Source organism: Chaetura pelagica, unplaced genomic scaffold (assembly GCF_000747805.2).
Source record: "Chaetura pelagica isolate M959 unplaced genomic scaffold, ChaPel_1.0 scaffold294, whole genome shotgun sequence".
NCBI classification, from domain to species: domain Eukaryota; kingdom Metazoa; phylum Chordata; class Aves; order Apodiformes; family Apodidae; genus Chaetura; species Chaetura pelagica.
Genome location: NW_009953068.1, coordinates 103,061 through 123,605, shown reverse-complemented (window position 1 = coordinate 123,605; position 20,545 = coordinate 103,061). Strand labels below are relative to the sequence as shown.

General features: G+C 38.0%; 1 protein-coding gene across 1 annotated transcript in view; it reads left to right on the top strand.

Moving 5' to 3' along the window:
• Window positions 1-6,266: 6,266 nt before the first annotated feature.
• The window catches only part of HECTD4 (HECT domain containing E3 ubiquitin protein ligase 4), a 56,810-nt gene continuing 42,531 nt past the window's right edge, over window positions 6,267-20,545 (top strand). Inside the window, 13 exon segments of the mRNA XM_009996834.1 lie at window positions 6,267-6,529; window positions 9,070-9,159; window positions 9,515-9,645; window positions 11,846-11,954; window positions 12,547-12,685; window positions 13,639-13,809; window positions 14,499-14,691; window positions 16,047-16,208; window positions 16,295-16,408; window positions 17,144-17,284; window positions 17,641-17,873; window positions 18,265-18,410; window positions 20,457-20,527. Coding sequence (XP_009995136.1) covers window positions 6,267-6,529; window positions 9,070-9,159; window positions 9,515-9,645; window positions 11,846-11,954; window positions 12,547-12,685; window positions 13,639-13,809; window positions 14,499-14,691; window positions 16,047-16,208; window positions 16,295-16,408; window positions 17,144-17,284; window positions 17,641-17,873; window positions 18,265-18,410; window positions 20,457-20,527 — 1,963 coding nt within the window.

The window sequence follows — 20,545 nt, the reverse complement described above, 5'->3', positions numbered from 1 at the left end:
TAGCCTGTCTGTCAGCATATTTTCAAATAATACTTATTAAAAAGAAAGGGGGCACTTTTTTTTTTAACTTGACAGAATTTTGTTAGGATGCACATTTAAAAACTGGTCCTAGTACAAGTTTCTCAATAAAATCTTCTAGTCAAAAGAGGCCTAGGTTAGTTAGCAATTACGCAAGCCTTTGCACCCTTGTTTTAGAGCCTTTCATACAGAGAAATTACTTTCAGAGTCCAAAGTCTTCTGCTTCTTGGAGGCAACCTTAAGTAACTAACAACTCAAGATGTTGCCATGACATTTTGTCTGGTCTCTGCCCTGGATGTCAATGCTTGCACAGGAGGGACAGCTTAATGGAAGATGAGCTGTTCTTTAATGTGCCACAATGGAAATTGCTGCACTTTCAGAATCTGCCCAGTCAAACATCTTTCACAGACACAATAACCCCTGGGAGCGGGGCAAGAGATATGTCTGAAGGTAGAGGTCAATTAAGCCATGTAGTTTTAATCTGCCAGTACACCAGAGTCAACGTGCTGAGACTTAAGAGAGCCCCAGCGATGTAATTTCATGTGTTAACCCTTGGTAACTTAATAAAGACACTTCTGAATATTGGGTGTTCACACAGAGTGTGACACAACTGTCTGGTGGCAGAAAAACACTCCCTTGTATCTGGGCAGCTCAGGTGGGTCAACATACCTTGCTGTTGTAATCCTTCCATTCCAGGAGGCCTTCTTTGTGATCTTCAGCTTTGTGGCTATTTTCATTAGTTTAAATTTTGCAATACTGGCAATTTTTCAGCTTACTAGCGATAGGCTCAGTTATTTTTTTCCACAAGGAAGTACCTGGGAAGAAAGACAAATCTTCAATATGAAGTCACAGTTTAAAGTAAAACAACCTTATTGTCACTCCACTTCACTCGTAAGCACTCATATAACAGAGGTAACAGTCAGCTGGATATCTCTTCTTGCTGTTCTCCTGCATAGCCTGGGAAAGTTCTAAATACCTGATTTATTTTACTTTTTATTTTTTTCTTTACTGTATTTTTCAACTAAAGCTAGAAGTGCAGCTCCTACCTCAGTAGCTGTCTGGATCATGTATACATTTATCCTCATCTGACGTATTGACTCTTGTCAAGCTCTGTTATGGTAGGACAGAGTAGGAGATGCCACTGGGCAGCTGTCATTCTGCACTGCAGATACTTATTTATAATCAAATGTAAGTGGAAAAAAAAAATAAAATTAAGAAGGTGGTGTCCGTTCCTGTTTCCCCCAGTCTGGCCTGGGCTAGCCCTCTGGGGAGAAGTTGGAACAACTGAAGTCCAGTGCTGTTTTAACAGGATGTGCCAATCCTGGGACTGACTTGTGTTTTCTGTCAAAATGGTTTACACTTGAAGGGATCTGCTAAACTCGAAACTTCCACCCGTTTTCCTCATGGACTAGCGGAAGCGTATTTACACTCTCCCCTGATTGCTGAAGGAGAGAGTAGTTCTCTAATTATCTAGGTCAGTGCTTCCCAAGTCTTTCTGGTTGTGACCCTACTTCCATCTACAAGCTTCACCTCTGTCAAGATAAAAATCCCTAATGCCAGCACAAACAATTGACGTTGTGCTAAGTGGATGACCCCTCTTGGGGTGATGACCTCTTGCTTGGGAATTGCTGATCCAGGCATGTGTGTTGGGCTTGTAACTGTCCTAGTCCTGCCTTTTGCATCCCCTTCCACTTCAGAGACTCCAGTGTTCCTCTTTCAGAGTATTTCTGGCTCACAGAGTAACACCAGATGAAGCTGGTTCTTGAAGTTAATTCTGCACAGAAAGATAACCTTAGAAATGTGAGCCTTGGCTGTTGGGTTTGCCATTCTTTCAGGCATCACTAAGTGTCTCACCTGCCTTCTGAGAGGACTCTGAAAGCTTGATCTCTTTCTTTATAAGCTCACTTTCATTGAATAATCTGTAAGCCACCAACATGGTGTGATTTAATTCCAGTGGAGTTGCTGCAATTATCATCCGTTATCATAAAATGACCTGTCTGAATTTATTAAACTTCTGTAATATGGACTACTGTGCCTCTTGCATTTTTATTTTTAAAGTCACATTTTAGCTATCCTAGTGGGGAAACACTAGAAAACTTCTTCTAAAGGATCATTTTGCAAAGGTGTTTCCAAAGTATAGTTTTTATTACCAATTGCAGCTGATTGGTTCAGTGATTTGCCCTCTGAAATGTTTAAATGATAAAGGTTTTTCTTTACCTTTTCATCTACTACTTAAATAAAATCCAAATATTTTAGTAAACAGATGAACAAAGGAAACACCACTTTCTTTTGTAGCACTCTTTTTGGTGTATGTTTACAGCTTGCCTGTCCTCTCTAAATCATCTCAAATGTCAAGGTTATTTGGTAAACTTGTACAGTTACCAACAAATTTGCCTGGTACAGTGTTGTGTGTACAGTAAAAGAGACAGGTTTCCTAGTGCTCATTTCTGAGCAAGTAATTAGGTTTCTAATGCTTTCACAAGGGAAAATAGTTCATGCTTTTAGCTGAGTTGTTAAAAAGCTGTGCTGCTATACACAGGATTATAAATCAGTAAATCTTTGAACAAGGTGATGTGGTTAAAATTTCTTGAAGCAGAAAAAATCAGAACAATCTTGAAACTTGTAGTTTTCAACTGCAACACTAAAAGCATAATGTAAAGCATGCAGCAGCTGCAAAGAACCTATACAATTTCAATATCCAAAACATCAGGAGGAAAGTGTTTGCACATATTTACCTATTTTTCAATCACAGAGGCATATCAGACAAGAAGCCTTGTAGGGGGTTTATAAACATTTTTCAAAGAAATTAAGGCAGTGTTTCCACTAAGACAGCTTCCTACTGTGTGGCTTCAGGAATTGCCATGAGCAGAAACGCTGTTACCCAGCAGAGCAACAGAATGTGGAGGACTAGGAATATGTACACAATGTTGTTTGTGGGAGAAGTTTAAATTTTTATGTGCATTTCAGTTCTCGGGGTACCTTAAAACTGTCAAGTTTGGTATTTAACTTATGGAATCATCTATAAATTTTGTAATTCAGTCTTTCTTACATTATTTTATTTGTATTTCTAGAGACAAAAGAACCCAAGTAAGCAAGTGGTGTTCCCTATTTGTTAACTCTGGTGTGAGAGGAATTAGTTTATAGCTGTGATGTGGTGTTGAAAGTGTTAAATTTTTTCAGGCTGCTGTTAAAGATACCTTATGATTTTGGGAATGTTTCTGGTTTTCTGTGTGGTTTGTTGCTCCTGTGAGATGGGAATGATACTTGTTTAATACTCAGGAGGCTATTGTGAATCTAACTGGTATTGGTGAATGTACCTCCATCTTCAAGAAGTTGTTCTCTTTATGAGTGAAATTCAGCCAATTTAATTATGTAGAGAAGGAATTAAATGCTATTTTGGAGGTTTAAAAGCATTCCATTGCAGTATGTAACTTCAGGGAAAAATACACCTTTGTGAACAGCTTCACTGCTCATCAACTCCTTATGTAGTAGAATTAAAACTAATCAACAAAACCAGGATATTCAGCCCAAAACTGTTGTTTAAGCTAATACTGGGAGAGCTACTGCAGAAAGTTCTTGTTCACATCTGTCACTGCCCATGAATTTTCTTCTTTCTTTTCCATTTTACTTTCCATTCTGCCTGCGTTGCACATGAGGCAACTGGTCTAAACTAAAAATCTAGCTTTAACAACAAAACAAACCCAACAACAAACACACAAAAAAACCAACCCAAAAAACCCAAACCTGCCAGGCATTACTGCAAGCACCAGGGAAAGGATGAGGAGGGAGTAATTTTAGCCAGAGAAGCTGCCTTTTAGTGACATCTTAATTTTAAATTTACTTAATGTAGTAATAAAACCTAAGATTTAAAACTCTTCATGTAAATTAGTATGTCTTAATTGTAGTACATGAGGTATTTACTATCAGTAGAGAAACACTTTACCCCAATAGTAGTGAATGCCAGTGATCATTTTCTGGAGTAGTATTGGCAAAAACATCATTTAATGTGTGCTTTGTTGTTTGTTTTTTTTTTTCACAAGTTCCATAAGCTGTGTATGAAAAGGAGATGATGTAAATTGCTTTATTTTAAAAAATCTGTATGTCCCATTTTAGAACTGTCTTCCTAACATGTTGAATTTAGTGTACTTCATCTATTGTTAACCTGTATTTGTACCTATTTCCTTTATGAAAGACCAAAGCAAAACTCTCAACAGTTCCAGACAGAACACAGGATGCTTGTAAAGGAAATTATTATAAACTAGGAGATGAATGAGAAAAAAAAAACTTCAATAGGAAAAGGCTTTTCATCAGCATATCAGCAAATACTTGACACTGACTTTTAATTTTGATTTATACATGAGAAGCTCATATAGAGCAATATCAAAGACTGAAAAATTCCTCTTCCTCCTAAACTTTGGGACCTGAGGAGCAAGAGCATGTAACACAGTGTGACTGGTTTTTGTGAGTGTACTTTCAATTGGACCCTAATGCATGGCAAAAATTGCAAGGTTAAATTATATGCAAAACATGAACCTTTCTGCAATAATTTGGTTACAGTTCTATTGATGTGAAACCACCAAAGGTAACATCAGTTGCAGCAGGTCTGGTTTCCTTTGTAATTTGGCTGAAATAAAGCAATTCTTGTGTTTGAATGTTTGGATATTTCAATCTTCTGTTTGTTATTATATACTGGGTACAGATCTGGCTCCCAATCCATCTGAGGTTGTAGAAAGTTTGTGAATTAATGTAGGGGGATATTTGTAGTTTAGGTGGGTGCAACTTTTTGAAACATTATCTGGCATTAACTGCAGGGCTCCACAATGTGTATGGGAATGGGAGAATGTTGGCAGCTTCTCCCTCCATGGAAGTATAATATAATGGGAAAGCCACCTAAGCATACCTCAGCTTGTCTTTACCAGTGTCGTTGGCATTAGCATAGTCAAAGACCATAGATCTGTTTTCATCAGCATTTAGCTCTCAAGATGAAAACACTGAGTCTGTTTTTCTTCCATTTCTGCAGCTTGTTACTGCTTAGTTCAGGATCCATCATGCACTTCATTTAGTTCAAGAATGTCAAAAGCAAACTGGTCTAGAAAGCAACTGTATCTCTAACAGGAAACAAACTTATTTTTGAGAAAAAGAAAACACAAATTAACATGAGGTGGTTACTTTAAATGATAATGTGTGGTTTAGGGATTAATATACTTAATCTCTTTGAAGAAATTAATTAAAAAAGGTTCATTATTTTTAAGAAGCTCAATACTAACATCTATTCAAGTGTAATTGTCATGTGAATTACTTTAAAGTGAACTTTTAATGACTCTAATGATAAGTGTTCTATTGAAAAGCTGTTTTACTGACTTTAGTAAGGGTGTTTGTAGAGTGACAGATGTGATGTGTCCTGAAATGTTTTATCAAGCTGTTAAAAAGTCTACAATTAGACATAAACATCTATTTCATATTCTGTATGACTACTGCCTACAATTAAAAAAAAACAACACACCCAAACGATGAATCCTGTATGAAATTATCCATTGCAATGCTTGATCTCTCACATTCCCCATCCTTTGAAAAAAAATTTTAAATGCAATGAGAGGAAAGGCATCTTTACAGCGTAGAGATGGGCCACCCTCACACTAAAGAATTTCTTCTTAATGTCTAACCTAAATCTCCTCTCTTCAGTCTTAGTCCATCACCCCTTGTCCTCTCACTCCCTGCCCTTGTCCAAAGCCCCTCCCCAGCTTTCCTGTAGCCCCTTCAGATAGTGGAAGGCCACTCTGAGGTCTCCCTGGAGCCTTCTCTTCTCCAAGCTGAACACCCCAACTCTCTCAGCCTGTCTCCAGAGCAGAGCTGCTCCAGCCCTCTGATCATCATTAGGGCTTCCTCTGGACTTATTCCAGGAGCTCCACATCCTTGTTATGTTGGGGGCTCCAGAATTGGACACAGCACTCCAGAAAACCTCAATAAACACCAAGTCTCCCCCCTCTTTTCAGATACTAACATTTGAGACCAAGAACCCGACGGAGCTAGCGGAGCGCTTGCGGTCCGTGTGCGGGAACCAGAGCAACGCGTACGCCCGGCTGCTGGAGTACCGGCTGAACGCCCTGCGGGGGCTCTGGAACGCCCAGCGCCAGCTGGCCCTGGAGGAGCAGCACGACCGGGAGAGCTCGGGGGATGAGGAGGCACTGGCCTTGCTCAAGCGTCAGGGCTTGTTACAGCAGCCTGAACAGGCGCCGTTCACTTCACGGATGGGGCTTCTGTTGGTCTTTCCCCTCATTCAGTCTCAAAGTAGAACAGACCCTTCTCTCTGTAACATAACTGCTGAGGTGCTATTGAATTGCCTTCGAGACTGCCAGCCTTTGAGTTTGACTAAGGAGCCAGCTGACTGCCTCAATGGGATAGAGTCTTTGCTGTGCTCCTGGCTGGAAGACACTTCTGCTTCAGGCCAACAGATTCCGTATAAGCAAAGAGAAAATGCTGCTGCTGCCCTAGTTGCCTTGGCTTGTGCAAGGTAAGGAAGCTGTCCTGAAAGGACATGTTGTGGTTGATACTGGTAGCAAGTGTTTAAATATAAACATAAGAATAAGAAATGATGTGGCCACACTGTTGCTACTAATTTTTTGGTTTACATTAGTCTTTTTCCTTCTAATATTCAAATATGGTTTGGAGAGGGTGAAACTGAGAAGCTAAGCATTTATTTTTTGGTTGTGTTTAGCATATGTAAAACCACAAGTATCTAGGTTAGAAATGTTCTTGTGCATATTGCTGCTTCTGCTGCAGTGATCTGTTCTAGGAATGGTTCCAAATGTTTTTATCGTGGGGAAAAGTTGTCTTGCTCTTCCCTTTGTACTGCCCGTTAATCCTGTAGCTTATGGATCTCCATTTGGATGTAGAAGGCATTACTGCCAAGTTTCAGGTCAATTAATTTCAGATTTCAGTGTTGCCTGTGAAACATCTGGAGACATTTTGTCATTTCATTGCCAGCGAAAAGTCCAACCAGTGCAGGCTGAGCTACCCTATGGCCTGCATGGGCTTAGGACAGCACAGATGGTTGTGGACAAAATGTCCATAATAACTTTTACTAAAAACTTACTCTTTTTAGGGGATGGGACTTGGGGAGAAGGGAAGGAGCATACAAAACAGCTTCTGCAGAGCCTTGTGGATGTAGGTCTAGAGTCACCAGTTGCCTTTTGAAAATCTTGGCTTTAATGCTTCTCAGATGGCAGTCTTGTTTGTGAAGTTTAACTCTGATTTAAAATGTTGAAGTTCTGAGACGTCATTATTTACTTTAGAAAAAAAGGTTTATTCAAATGAGAAACACTTAATTTCTAGTGTACTTGGTCTAATGAAGTCAATGAGGACTCTACTGTACATGGCAAACTGCTGCACTGACAGCTGCCTTCTCTAATATGCAGTGTGCTTGAACACAGCTCAGATAAATTGGATTGGATAAACATGATCACATTTATTATTTTTTCCCCAGATGTCAGTTTTCAGGAAATATGGGATGTTCTTTTTCAGCTGAATTTGTAAAAGAGCTAAATTTCAAATACAACTTTTGAAATGAAGGGTTGAACTAATACATTCTTTGCAAATCTGTTTGACATTGCTTGCAGAGTTGTTGTATCCTGACCTGCTTTCCTCACCTATGAAAGCCTTGCACTTTTCCTTTAAATATATGTCATCTGTTGGGTACCCTCATGAAGAAGATGTCTTCAAAAGGACACAATTACTGAGATTCTTAGTTGCAATGTTGGGTGTTTCACATTACTAAGAATAAAACAACCGGGTGAATATTGCTTTAAATAATTAATTGAGGTGCTTTGAAGTGTCAGTTTTCTCCAGCTAGAGGTTTATCAGTGAAAGCACATAGCTGAAAATGACAGTGGGAAAAATGGGGTTTGGAGTGTGGCGAAGGAGATGCTGTTAGGGAGTTAAGGAGCTGAGACTGACCATGTGTGACAGAAAGCACAAGGCTGTATTCATGGGAGTGTATGGAAGGGATCTCTTCAATTGATCAGTCATGCTTCTGAAGAAATCAATTCAAAACTGCTTATTATCATGTCTGAAAAACAGTGAGGATTCTTGTGTTTAGCCAGGCTATTATGCCCAAAAATAAAGCCACCACGTCTTTCAGAAAATGACTTCCTCCTCATTCCCTGACCTTTAAAACAGAAACTGTAAAATATATATATATATTAACTTCTCTCTATATATATTTCTACAAAAACCAGGTATTTTCCACTATATTAACATACAGTTTTCATAGTTCTCCAAAAAAAAGTCTATAACTTATGAATGAACAAGAATTATAATTAGAATCACGATCTCCATCTGTTTGTAAATACCACAATAAAATTTTAAAGCAACACACATTTTTAGGCAAGATTGGAAGCAAATTTTGCTTTTGTTTTCAGAAATATCTACTCCTTATATACATTTAAATGTATCATTTCAGGAGGGGAAAAGCTTCCAAATTTGTGTTTGGAAGCAGAAATAATCAGACTCTTGATAAGACATTAATTAGTTTGGTGTTTTCTATTTTAGTCAAGAAAGCCATCTCTAGCAATGTCTGCAGCAGCTCTCCCTAATGCTTTGGCTCAGCCCCAGGAAGACCTGCAGATTACATTTGGAGATCTAAATATGATTGATCAGCTACAAGGAATATTGCAAGTAGCTGTCTGTAATAGCTGCAAGATTGAGGCATTTTATGGTGTGCCTAGATAGTCTTTACTGTACACAGCCTGTGGCTGCTGGTCTCCCTACCTGCATGGTGCTTCATCCTCTGCCCAAAAAATAGCATGACTTGGCCTGGCAGTGGGTCAGCATTCCTCCTTTATGTAACCCTCTCTTCCTCTCTTCACTTCCTTCACAAAAGAATGGAAATCATCCAGAAAAGAAATGCAAATTAGAAAAGGAGCTTGATGCGATATCTTGGATATTCTCTCCTTATGGTACTGGATATTATATTCTATGTAGCTGCTCTTGCCTGTCTCTATTCTGTCTTGTTTCAATAGACATCTTTAATTCATGTTTTTCTTATCCTTTTAGAGGGTCGCTGAAAACCTTTGTTCACACAGTGCATCTGTTACAGAAACAGACTGATCTGGGATCCTTGCCTGTGGCTGATGTATTGTACAGGTTTGTCCTGACTTTTCTAACTGTAGCACTTTTACATCAGCTCTGAAAATGTGTAAGTGCATTTGCAGACTAATGCCTTTATATTGTGATTAAAAGCCTCTAGCATTATTGAAAGCTTTAGGAAAGATCAACATTTACTCCATTGCAGAAGCAAGACATTAGGAAGTAAAATCTAAACGAATCTGCTAATTGTTTTTGGGATGTTAAGTTTTTTTAATTAAATATTGATGATTCCTTTAGTGGCCTATGAACTCCGACAGAGAATAGTTACTTAGAACATATCTGCATCTTAACTTTTGATTTAGTTCTGGCTATCACTGTTCTCCATGCATATTATTTTATTTTCTGCTTAAAGGTTGTTGCTTTTGGAGGGAGGACCTGGATCACCCTCTTGTTTGCTTGGAGGAAAGCACATAGTGTCTTGGGGCTTTGAAGACATGTTACCTGCGCCAGATGCCAACACTAGTTCCAGCAGTGAAAGTAAAGGTGAATTTCATGGCTGTCAGAATTAGCAGGGGGGAGAAAAAGCTTTTTGTGGTGATAATTGTTTAAAAAATAATGTAAAGTTTTTGAGTGGGAAGGGATTTCTCCTCTTTATTAGAAGTAGTGTAAAAGCAAGTACAGGACATAGCAAATGACTGAAAGGTTCAGAAGGACCATCTGGAGAGAACTGGGCATCCCAGGAGTATCTTGAGGCCTGATAAGTCGTGAGAGGGGGAGGGCAGCAGCTGTCTGGGTATTTTGTTGTCTTTGTACATTCAGAACTGAAGTTTTGAAAACATAGACCTAATTTACAGGAGTACTACATTGTTTACATTGTTTGGCTTGGAATACCTCTGCTCAATAAGTTAATCTACCAAGATACATAAATTATTTGTTGGATTTTCTTCAGGTTAGATCAGATAGAAAAAAATATCCTGATTTATATTAAAACTGAGAGGATCAATCTGAAGTTGGGTGTGTTACTGATAGTAAGGCAGGGGATTTGTTAAAAACATATGTGGTTCAGAAGAGTCTTGCTTTTTGGTTGCTGAAGACCAGATGCTATTTTAAATTGCATAGCAATTAGGTTGTAGGGAACAAGCAAAAGTAGTATATGCAATGACCCTCCCTGACTTCAGTGGCAGTTTTGCAGAGGTCACACTGAGTTTGGATATTATCCACTCATTAGGCTCTCAGTAAGCATATTTTTTTTGTCCTGGGCAGTATCACTGTATTCAGTGCTAGCTATCATTGGCAGAGCATGTTTATTTTTAGAAGTACAAGTTCATTGCTTTCTTTTTTTCCCTTCCCTAGTCTACTTTTGTTTCTGTCCAATCTGGTTTGTATGTGCTTTTTTTTTATGCTTTCTTTTGTATTTTTCTCCCCCAAATTAATTCTCAGTTTTTACTGCTTTGTTTGCTTACTATTTTTGCACTAAATGAGGGAGTTCATGTTGCTTTAGAAACATTAATTCAAGCTTTGACATCTCATTAAGTTTAATGCAAGCTGCAGGAGTTGACAAATTTCAGTTATCATTTTAGGCTGTATGCAGATTTATTAAAGACATCTATATTTTGAAGAGTTCTTCTTGCTGTCAGAGTGACTGGATTATTTTCCTTTCCCTAGCTGACTGGTTCAGATTCTGTGAACATAATTAGGTTGACTGGGCTGGTTTATTGACACCCTGTTAACAAGGCTTTGCCTTGTGTGTCCCCTCTTGCTTGTTAATAATTACTACTTTGTGAGTGACAAAGCTATGTTTGGAATACATTTTGTCTTAATTTAACTGTTCAAGAGGTGCAAGGCTCTGCTTAGTAGCTTTAAGAGAAGCACAGAATTGTACTGAAAATTAGATCAAAGCTTGCTATTAGATTATTCCTTCCCCACCAGCAGTATGTTATACCAGCAGTCCTAAGCACAAAGGCTTGCACAGCCATAAGCCTTGCTTGCATTTTATCTTGCTGCCAGTTCTGAGTTCTGAGCAGCCTTACCTGTTGCAAAAGCAGAAGAGAATGGTCCTCTGTTCCTTTGCATCATTCTGAAGGCATTTAATAGCAAATTCTCAAGTTGTTTTCTATTTAAGTAAAGGAATTTTCCATTTGAAAAGGGCTCAGTTGAATAGCCCTGTAATCCTAAGCATGGTGGGATCTGTGGGTCTAGTTCCTACTGCATTTATAGTTTTGAATAGTGTGCAGAAAAAGCACGTTCCAACTTACTGTTTTCTTTTTTACAGCAGCTTAGGCTGTAATATCCAAAGAGCAGTCCTTAGGACTGAAATGAGGAAAAAGAAATTAATCAGAAATGGATGATGAACATTTGAACCATGAAAAAACAGAGCTAATGTAACTTACTATCTCAAAGTGAAGCTGTGTGACTGACACTAATTCTTGTTAAGTTTACTGGGCAACAGCAGGAGATGTAAATAGCCTGAGTGTTTGTATGAGGGAGTGAGGCATATCTGAGCATCTCCATAATGCCTGAAATAAACTGCTGAAAAAAGAATGGACTTTGACTATGTTACAGTAGCTCTTAAACCCAAATAATAAATTCAGTATAGAAAAAAGTATTCTGACCTGTCAATGAGGACTTTTCATGAGCATCTGCTGGTTTCCAGTTGCTGTGGGAGCCACCCCAGAGATGTAATGACCATGGAGAATGTGTGTTACAGAGGAGGTCTCTGCTCTGTTCTCTCTCCCTCACTCAGATGCAGACTTGGGGCGCTGTCTTGCAGCAGATGGGCTCTATCTTTATACAACCAATTCAGTGGGCAGAGGAATAAGCAAGTTAGGATCTGGATTGCACGGCACTCTGCGGTGAGTGGCAGCTGGATGGTTGCTGTTCTGCACATCTTTCTTGAGAGAAAGCTACTGTTTTGGTAAAGCACTCTCATGTTAGACTGGAGTTTACTATGCGTTTTCATGATTATATTTTAATGTTTTGGTTTTCTTCCAAAATTCTTCTGGAGTGTGTTTTCTCTAGAATTGGGGAATAATTTATGTTGAAAGGGACCTCTGGAGGCCATTTAGTCCAACCTCCTTCCAAGAGGTGTTCCATCAGAATATAGTGAGTGGTTTTATTCCTTGCTGGGAGGGATATACTATGGACTAGTTTTGTGATCTTTTTATTCATTGTTGTACAATTACTAAATTCTAATTATATACATTATATAATTCTGGCATTATATAAATGATTAGTGCAGGTGTGAGTCACTGTACCTTCTTGCTGCTTCATTGCTTGAAAGTCATGACGCTTCTTATGCTTGAAGTCATTTACAGTAGAAATTTCTGCCTTATGCTGACTTGAAGTTCAGTCAAAGTTCAGGGACCTGGTTGTGAGTTAGAAAAACAAAAAAAAAATAACAGAGGGGATTTTTAAAGAGTTCTAATATACTGGGTTTTTTGCCAGAGGTTTTGTGTACTGCCGAAATGAGGAGCTGGAGACTGGCTGGGTCGCTTTTGGCAGCGGGAAACTCCTTCACAGGCCTGTCTCTTTTGATAATAAACCTCACTCCCTTTTCCAGGTGGTGGATCAGCATACCCTTCAGGTAAAAGGAACAGTTCATTGCAGAGTTGTAGTAAGAGAAGGAAAATGTTCTTAATTAATCACACTAATTTCTAGCCTTAATTAGATTTATCCTTGAAGTTGCTTTTATTACTTTATGAAGCTGCCTTTTATAGACCCCCATTGAAAGCATGGCATGATACAACTTGTTACAGACATTGCTGTGTTTCCATGTGTTAGTGTGTGCGTGTTTAGGTGTATTTATGTGCATGTATATGCATGTGTTTTCATAGATATATATAAATATATGCATATATAGACTTACACTGAGCTATATTATGACAGTGTTGTGACCTAAAGTATATATGCTCACATTGTAAAACAATCAAGCCATAGCAAAATGACCTTTGACTTAAACTGAAAACATCATCTTCCTGAACAGCTCATTATTCTTACACTGTAATAAAATTCAGGTATTGTTTCTGATCTAACTATGTTTTGTAGATAAACAAATGTCATCCTTTGTAAAAATGGATAGTTTGTTTTCTTTGGGGTATTTTTCCAGCCTGGTTTTAAGGATGGGTATGTACATTTCTGTCCAGTATGTTTCCTGAAACTGAGGATGTTTTGATTCCCCCTTTCTTCCAAAGTTTCAAGTTAAGTTCAGAGAACATCAGAGAATAGATAACTCTTTACCATGTGTATTTTCCTTATGGTACTGTGGATATGCTCTCAGTCATTAGAGAGGAGATGGTCCTTTTATTTTTAGATATGTTAAATATTTAGATGTATGAACTGTTTTTAATGCATTAGATCCATTTGGCAAACATTATATAATAGCTCTTCACAACAAATACATGTAATAGTACTGTTATGTCCAATCATAAGCCTCTTCTGGAACTACTGCATTTCATCTTAATTTAAGTAGTTATTTTTAAGTACACTGTTAACACAGACTTTAGAATACAAACTGTTAAGATGCTTTCCTTCTCCTAGGTATGTCAGATAGTCCCAATGCCAGTAAACCACTTCCCAGTTGGCAGTACTATGACTACAGTGCATCTTTCTTCAGATGGTACATATTTCTACTGGATTTGGTCACCTGCAAGCCTCAATGAAAAAACACCAAAAGGCCACTCAGTCTTTATGGATATTTTTGAAATTATAGTAAGAAAATTATATGTTTTCTATGACTCTGGAGTTGGTAGCTTGGCTACTGCTTAATTAAACATCAGCATTTTCAAATCACTGTTATATGTTTGAATAATGATATGTATAATCTGAATAGCTGTTTGTAATGTGTTTATGAAACAATTTTTAACAAAGAAGTACTGTACTTGGTGAGGTGATGGAGCTAGAAGTGATTGGCTCTAGTGGTGCAACTTGGGGAAGATGCCTAATGCTGTAAATCAGATCCTGTCTTCATTAAAAGATGTGTTCTTTAATGACATGTCCTCTGAAGTTTATGATCTGAAAAAAATAATTGTTTACACTTGATGGCTGGCAGAGTATTTAATGGCCTCTTTTTTTTCCAAAACTTGCCAGTGAAATATCATTAACAATACAGGGAGGTTAAATATTTTTAAGTCAAGTTCCATAAATAAGATTATGACAGGCAGCTCTGTCTTTGAGGACAGAGAAAATATCTGATCTGTATTGAACCACAAAATTGCAAACAAAGGAAATACTCGTCTGTCTAGCTTTTATAACACTTTTTTGTAAGAAATTATGCCAGCAGGATTCAAGTTTGTATCTGTCCTTGTTATATCATATTGTTCAATTTTACTGTTCAGGTAATCTGTCTCCTATAGCTTTCAAGATCTAAAAGGTAGGGTTATTGTTCTCCATTTTGCTAGGTAGAAAATGGCATCTGTATAGCCAACCCTCTCCAGGAACGAATTATATTAATGAGGAAAGAGGGTGAATCTGCAAAGAGTATAAATGAGATGCTCCTGAGTAGGCTGTCACGGTACCGAGCCTCCCCATCAGCAACCCTGGCAGCTCTCACTGGCTCAACTATCTCCAACACACTGAAAGAAGACCAAGCAGGTCAGAAGAGGTTTCACTGTCTTAGTCATTTTCATGGTTTGTTTCATACACACATAGTATCAGTTCTAGCCATTCCTGGTCTCTTAGAACATGTTAAAAAAAAATGGGGGGATGTTGGGTTTTTTTTCCAAAATAAGTGTTTGAAATACATCTATGCAGTATTTGCTTAATGAATGACAAGTTCCCTTGCTAAATTAGGCATTAATTGTGAGAAAAGTTTAAAAATGGGAGGAAGGCTTGTGGCAGCCTTTATTCCCTCCTGAATTCAATTACAGGCCTCGTTTATGCCCCACTTGATCAAGCTGGTGATTGCATTTCTCTGCTGGGCTTCTAATTGCTATGTTAAAACAGACTGCAGTTTTAAAAAAAAAATGAAACTCTTGTTTCACAAGTAAGTTGAATATTATAAATTGAAGATAATTTAGCTTTTTGAAGTAAATTACAAGATGTTTGTGTATCCTTTTATAGGCTTCTTGAAACTATCCAAGTTAATTAGGGAATCCTGAAGGAGCAGCATTGATGGCTTTCAGGATCATCTGGAGCTTTGTAGGATTTGTCTTAAGATTTTATTCAGTTTATCCTGAATTACTTCTCTTCTTCATAAGTACATGAGTTTTCTTTCTTCAATTTTAAACAATTAAAGGTATTTCCATAAAAATATACATGAAATACGTCTGCTTCCAGGGAAATTGATAAAGAATTGGCTTGAAGAGCTAGTTTAAAGGCTGTGTTTTGCCAGTTAACAACTAGAGTGCTACAGAAGAAGAAGAAAAAGTGATTATTCTTGGATAGTTCTTTAGTCAGTGCTCAGGAAAGTGTTGATCAGCTGTGGCAGGAGCTAGATCATTATGACTGTACACGTTCCATGTGGAGCAGGAGAACTTAAAATAGTAAATGCGTAGTGAATCTCAAGTGATGTCTCTGTTACAAGATTATTTGGCTCCAAGATAAGCTCTCAATATGTTTATTACCATACAATTCTTAAAACAGTTTTGTTTATACTTAAATGTTAGGCTCCAAATTTGCCTTGATTGGAAACTAGAGATTTTGGGGGTTTTTTGTCTTTTTTTTTTTTTTTTTCTTTTTTTTAAGTTGTTCTCTTTAGTTCAATAACCTGTGAACCTGCTTGTGTCCTTCTGGGGAGGGATGCTGCATGTGTGGGATTATGACACTGCTCCTGAACACAACTTCTCAAAGCAACTTCTAAATGCTGCAAAAACGTCTCTTCAATCAATTTCCGTATTGATTTCTTTGAAGCCCTAAATAGAAATCTGCCTTGTTTGCTGTTGTGTTCTGATATTTGATAGTATGAAGAAATAGGGGTTTGTTCTCTATTTTCCTGTGTAATATTTCAGCTGCAAACACCAGCTGTGGGCTGCCACTGAAGATGTTGAGGAAGACCCCCATATACACATGCGGAACGTACCTGGTGATGCTGGTCCCACCCCCAGGTGGATCAGGCAGTTCTGCCACACGCTCCCTCTTTGGAGGAACAAGTGCTTTGTCATCTTTAAAAAGTAAGTTTGGGGCAGGCTTTAAGTTCTTGGTTTTCTGAAGTAAAAGAAACTTCTCAGAAGTTTATTGGAGACCTTTTTCTCTGTAGTTCTTGCTTCAAGCTTGGTGTTCAATATTTCGGATGGGCAGTTCACCAGCCGAGCAGATCTCATCGATGCTGCAGGAAGTTCACTTGGACGTGGTGCTCTAGTTCCAGGACTTGGTAAGACATGGGTCTGTTCTCTTGGAATTTTCAAGAACTAGATAGAGGAAACCCTTCAGTTCTGAGGAGTCTATTTGGATTTTAATTTGCAGTAAGCAGCTGGGAGTTGGTGGGGTTTCATGTCCATGGTGAAATTTTGTACATTTAATGCTTTTGAAAGTTCAGAATTCCTTGAAGGAATTGCCTGTGTCCTGCTTTTGCAGTTTCAGCTGCACACAAGCTCAAGAAAACTGTTTCCTGTGGCAGAGAACTATCTTGAAAGAAGTCTGATTTTTATATCCTGCTTCTAGTGTAAGGAGCTACAATGTTCTGAGGAGCTTAGCTCTACATTTGAAAATAAATAAACGCATCTTAGCTGGAAAAACATTATAGGTATTTCTAAGTTCTCTGTTGCTTTATGACTGAAATTTCATTAGTGTTTAGGGGATTTTTTTAATTTATTTTTTTTAACATGCTTGGTACAATAAAATAATATTTTGAACAGTGTATTTTGCACTGGATACTTACCTGAAACAAATGCTGTTGAACATGTACTTGGAACATCACAAGGGATGTACATTCACTTCATTCCTTTGTTAAGGAACATCCTTTCAATGTTTTTCATTCCAGTGCATTGTTACTGCCACACCACAGAAAACTTTTTAAGCAAATAATTTGGGTTTATATTTGCTATAAAAATACGTTAGTCTGGTTTTGTGACATTCTAAAATGTGATGTGCAACTTATTTCCCTTAGGTGCCTGTTATGATACCATGAACAACATGATATGGACATGCTCCAATGATTATATTGACCAGTGGTGCAATCCTGGGAACCAGGCATTCCACTGTGTCTGTCAGAGACTGGGAGTGAGTCATGTTATCACAGAGCCCAAAGGTGAGGTCAACTCCCAGGTCAGCATTTGATAAAAAGTGGAAGTGAAATGTATGATTAGCATAGAAGAAATATACAGAAACCACCTTTTGAAACTCTTAAAAGTTTGGTTCATTCCTGAAAAGTTGTTTATAAATTGGTTGTGGTTTCTCTTTGCTTTAAGACAGGAAAAAGCAAAAAGCCAGACCTGTTTGGAAGTTTTCAGGTTCTTGATACCTTTAGCACATGAAAAAAGCAGTCCTGTCATGTGAGTGGATGCCCTGAAGTTAGGGGTCATAATGATGGTATCTTTCATTTTAGAAGCAAATACCACTGCTGTAGTCTGTGTTTGTTGACTTTTAACTGCATTCTTGTTCTAGGGGATGCAACAACCACAAATGAGGTTATTAACCAGTTACTGCACCATGTTGGTGCCATGTGTATCCACCAACTCAACCTCCTTGCAGCCAGCAACAATCTTCCCATCACAAATTTTTTGGGCAAACAGCATCCAATTGAAGCCCATCACCTCAGCAGCATTTGTGACATTATGGAGAAAGCTATGGTCAATGGAGATACTTGTATCATACGGTGCATCCTGGTTGTCTTTCAGGTAAAACAACATCTTAAATGTACTTCACAATAAGCACAGACAAAAAAGTTAATTTAGAGTATAGGCCATTGCTAGATTGTATTAGTTCTGGGATTTTTTTCTCCATTGCATTCAATTACTTAGCAGTGGCTTTGCAGTGTCTTACACACCATTTAAGAGTCCTCATTTAAATGTGCTGTTGCCACCTTTACAGATGAAAATAAAATCCTGAGAGGTTACTTCCTGATTCCTTTCTTTTTTATTCCCTTTTAAAAAAAATTTTGATCCAAAGTCAGTTTCTGCCTCAGATTTCTAGTGACCTAGACAAATAGTTTGAGAAACTGCCTGCAGTAAAAGAGTTAATGTGAACATTTTTTAAGCTTTTAATATTGTTGTGTTTAATCTTTCTTAGGTGGTTTTTAAATTTTTCTTCAGCCCACAAACTGAAAGGAACAGAGATATTGTTAGAAGGTCGGGCCTCCTTCTCTGGCAGTTACTGATGGCACCAAGGGATCAGATTTGCTCTGAAATCCAGAAGGAGGTTTGCCTGGCAATTAGGTAAGTATCTGGGCAAATTAACCTTAACTTAGACTTTTGACTGTCTGAAAATGTTGTAACAGAGGAACAGTCAAATTGTATTCAGCAGTTTAATTTTAAATTAATATGATAAAATTTAGGTTGACACAGACTGATGAAATTGTTATGATTTATGTCTGGAAAAAGAGAAATACAGTCTATTTGTCTTGATGAAAGTGAAATAATTATCTTCCATCCTTGTTTTCATTTGTTGTTTTTTATTTCCTCTCTTTAGAGATCCTTTTAATGTTTGTTATAATATAGCTCTCTAAATTTAAGCAAAGTTTCCTGCATTTCATTGATGGCTTTTTAGTTCATATGGCTTATTGGTGTTCTGGAGTGGGGAAAGCTAATGCTATTACACCAGTGCTTCAAATGACAACACTGAAATTCTAACAAAAGGAATGTGAGGAGAAGCAGAATGAATAAAACTTGAGGAATCCTGTAAGATTGAAGGCCCAGGGAAAAATTCTGGCAGGGTAGCAAAACTGTCTGGAAAAAGTCAGGTTTATGTTTAGGAAAAATGAATCAATTTTGGTAGAAGAGTGGGCTTGATGTCTCTGGGCTGGTATGCCAGGTCATCCAACACTGGAACAAGATGGTTGCTGTAGCTGCACATCATAGGAACTGCTGCTTCTCCTGAACCTGCTGCTGGGTAATTTCCTTTCTCCAGCTTGTCAAAATAGCAGAATGACTAAGTATAGGGAAGCCAGCAAAAAGTGTGATCATGTATCACGAAAACAAGGTAATGTAAATATCAAGGACAAAGGATGTTTGAGACAGCACTCCAAGTACAAATAGAATCTGCTTTCAAGTGGGAAGTGCTCCAGAGATTGAGAACAAAATCTTTGGAAGATGAACCTACTTTTTTTTTTGTGTGTGAATCATGACATTCCAAAATTCAGTGGCTTTTTGCAACTCCGATTGAAGAACGGGGGATCTTTAGTATGATTATCCAGCATTTTCAGCTTGCTTTTTGACAGGGAAAAGTGTATCCTGTCAGCTCTATGGACAACTGCTGCATTTTCCCTTTTTTAACCCTATATGCTCCAATAACTTGTAAAAAAAAACAAGAGGTGGGAATTAGGTAATCTCTCCTTCCTTCTGTTTTCCCATTGGGGGACTCTGGTACCAATGGCAACCTCAAACTTAGCTTGCAATGTATGATGACTTTCCCTGATGTTTGTACCTGAAGTTGGTCAGCATGAACCAGAGGGAAGGAAGCTGCAATAATCTCTGCTCTTAGTGTGAAGCTGAGAAACATGCTAGTTTTCTGTAAGTGTTAGGTAAAAAGAAAAAGGAGAAAGAAAATAAGAAAAAGTCTGCATAATAGTTTCAACTCTTTAGACAGTCACAAAGTACTCCTGTTAAGTTATTGTGCTTTTCTATTTTGATGTAGCAAATAATGTAAAAGGGACAAAGTTCATCAACAGTTAGAGGGGAAAAATATCTCCACAGGTGTTCATGCATGGCTGTGTTATTTCCAAAGTGCTAGTTCTGGAATCTTCTGCTTAGCTTAAACAAAGACCTCTAGAAGGAGCCAGTCTTTAGTAAGTGTAAAACTGTAGCAATAGTGACTCCTTGATGAGTCTTTTGCATTTTCCATTGTTCTCATCACAGATAAGCCACAGTTCTTACCTCATCTCCAGAGCTGAGTCCTGAGAGGTCTTCAGTCCTCATCCATTTCTTTGGACATGTCTGATTCTTGAAAGGAATGCTTGTGCTGCCAGACACAAGTGATGGAGTTTCACAGGGGAAAGCAAATAGCTGGTGAAGCTTTGGGACCTAGACAGTAAAACACAGTGGATTACAAGAGCTTTCTGGAGAGAGCAGTTGCTTATTTTATGACTAATGTAAATGTTAATGATGCCTTTCTAAGTTGGAAGAAGCTATTACTTAGTCATTTTAAATGTTAGGTCAGGTACTAAGCTGAGATTCTGTGACACCATTTCTCACGTATTTCAATTTTGGAATATTCTGTTCGTTTTTAAATACATAAGGTAATACATGTTTTTATTTCTTCTTTAGCTCTGGTTTAAATATCCTGTATCCTGGAGAAACAGAAATCAATAATTTGTTGAAATTGGTCTTAACTGAAGGTGAGAATGTCTTACTGA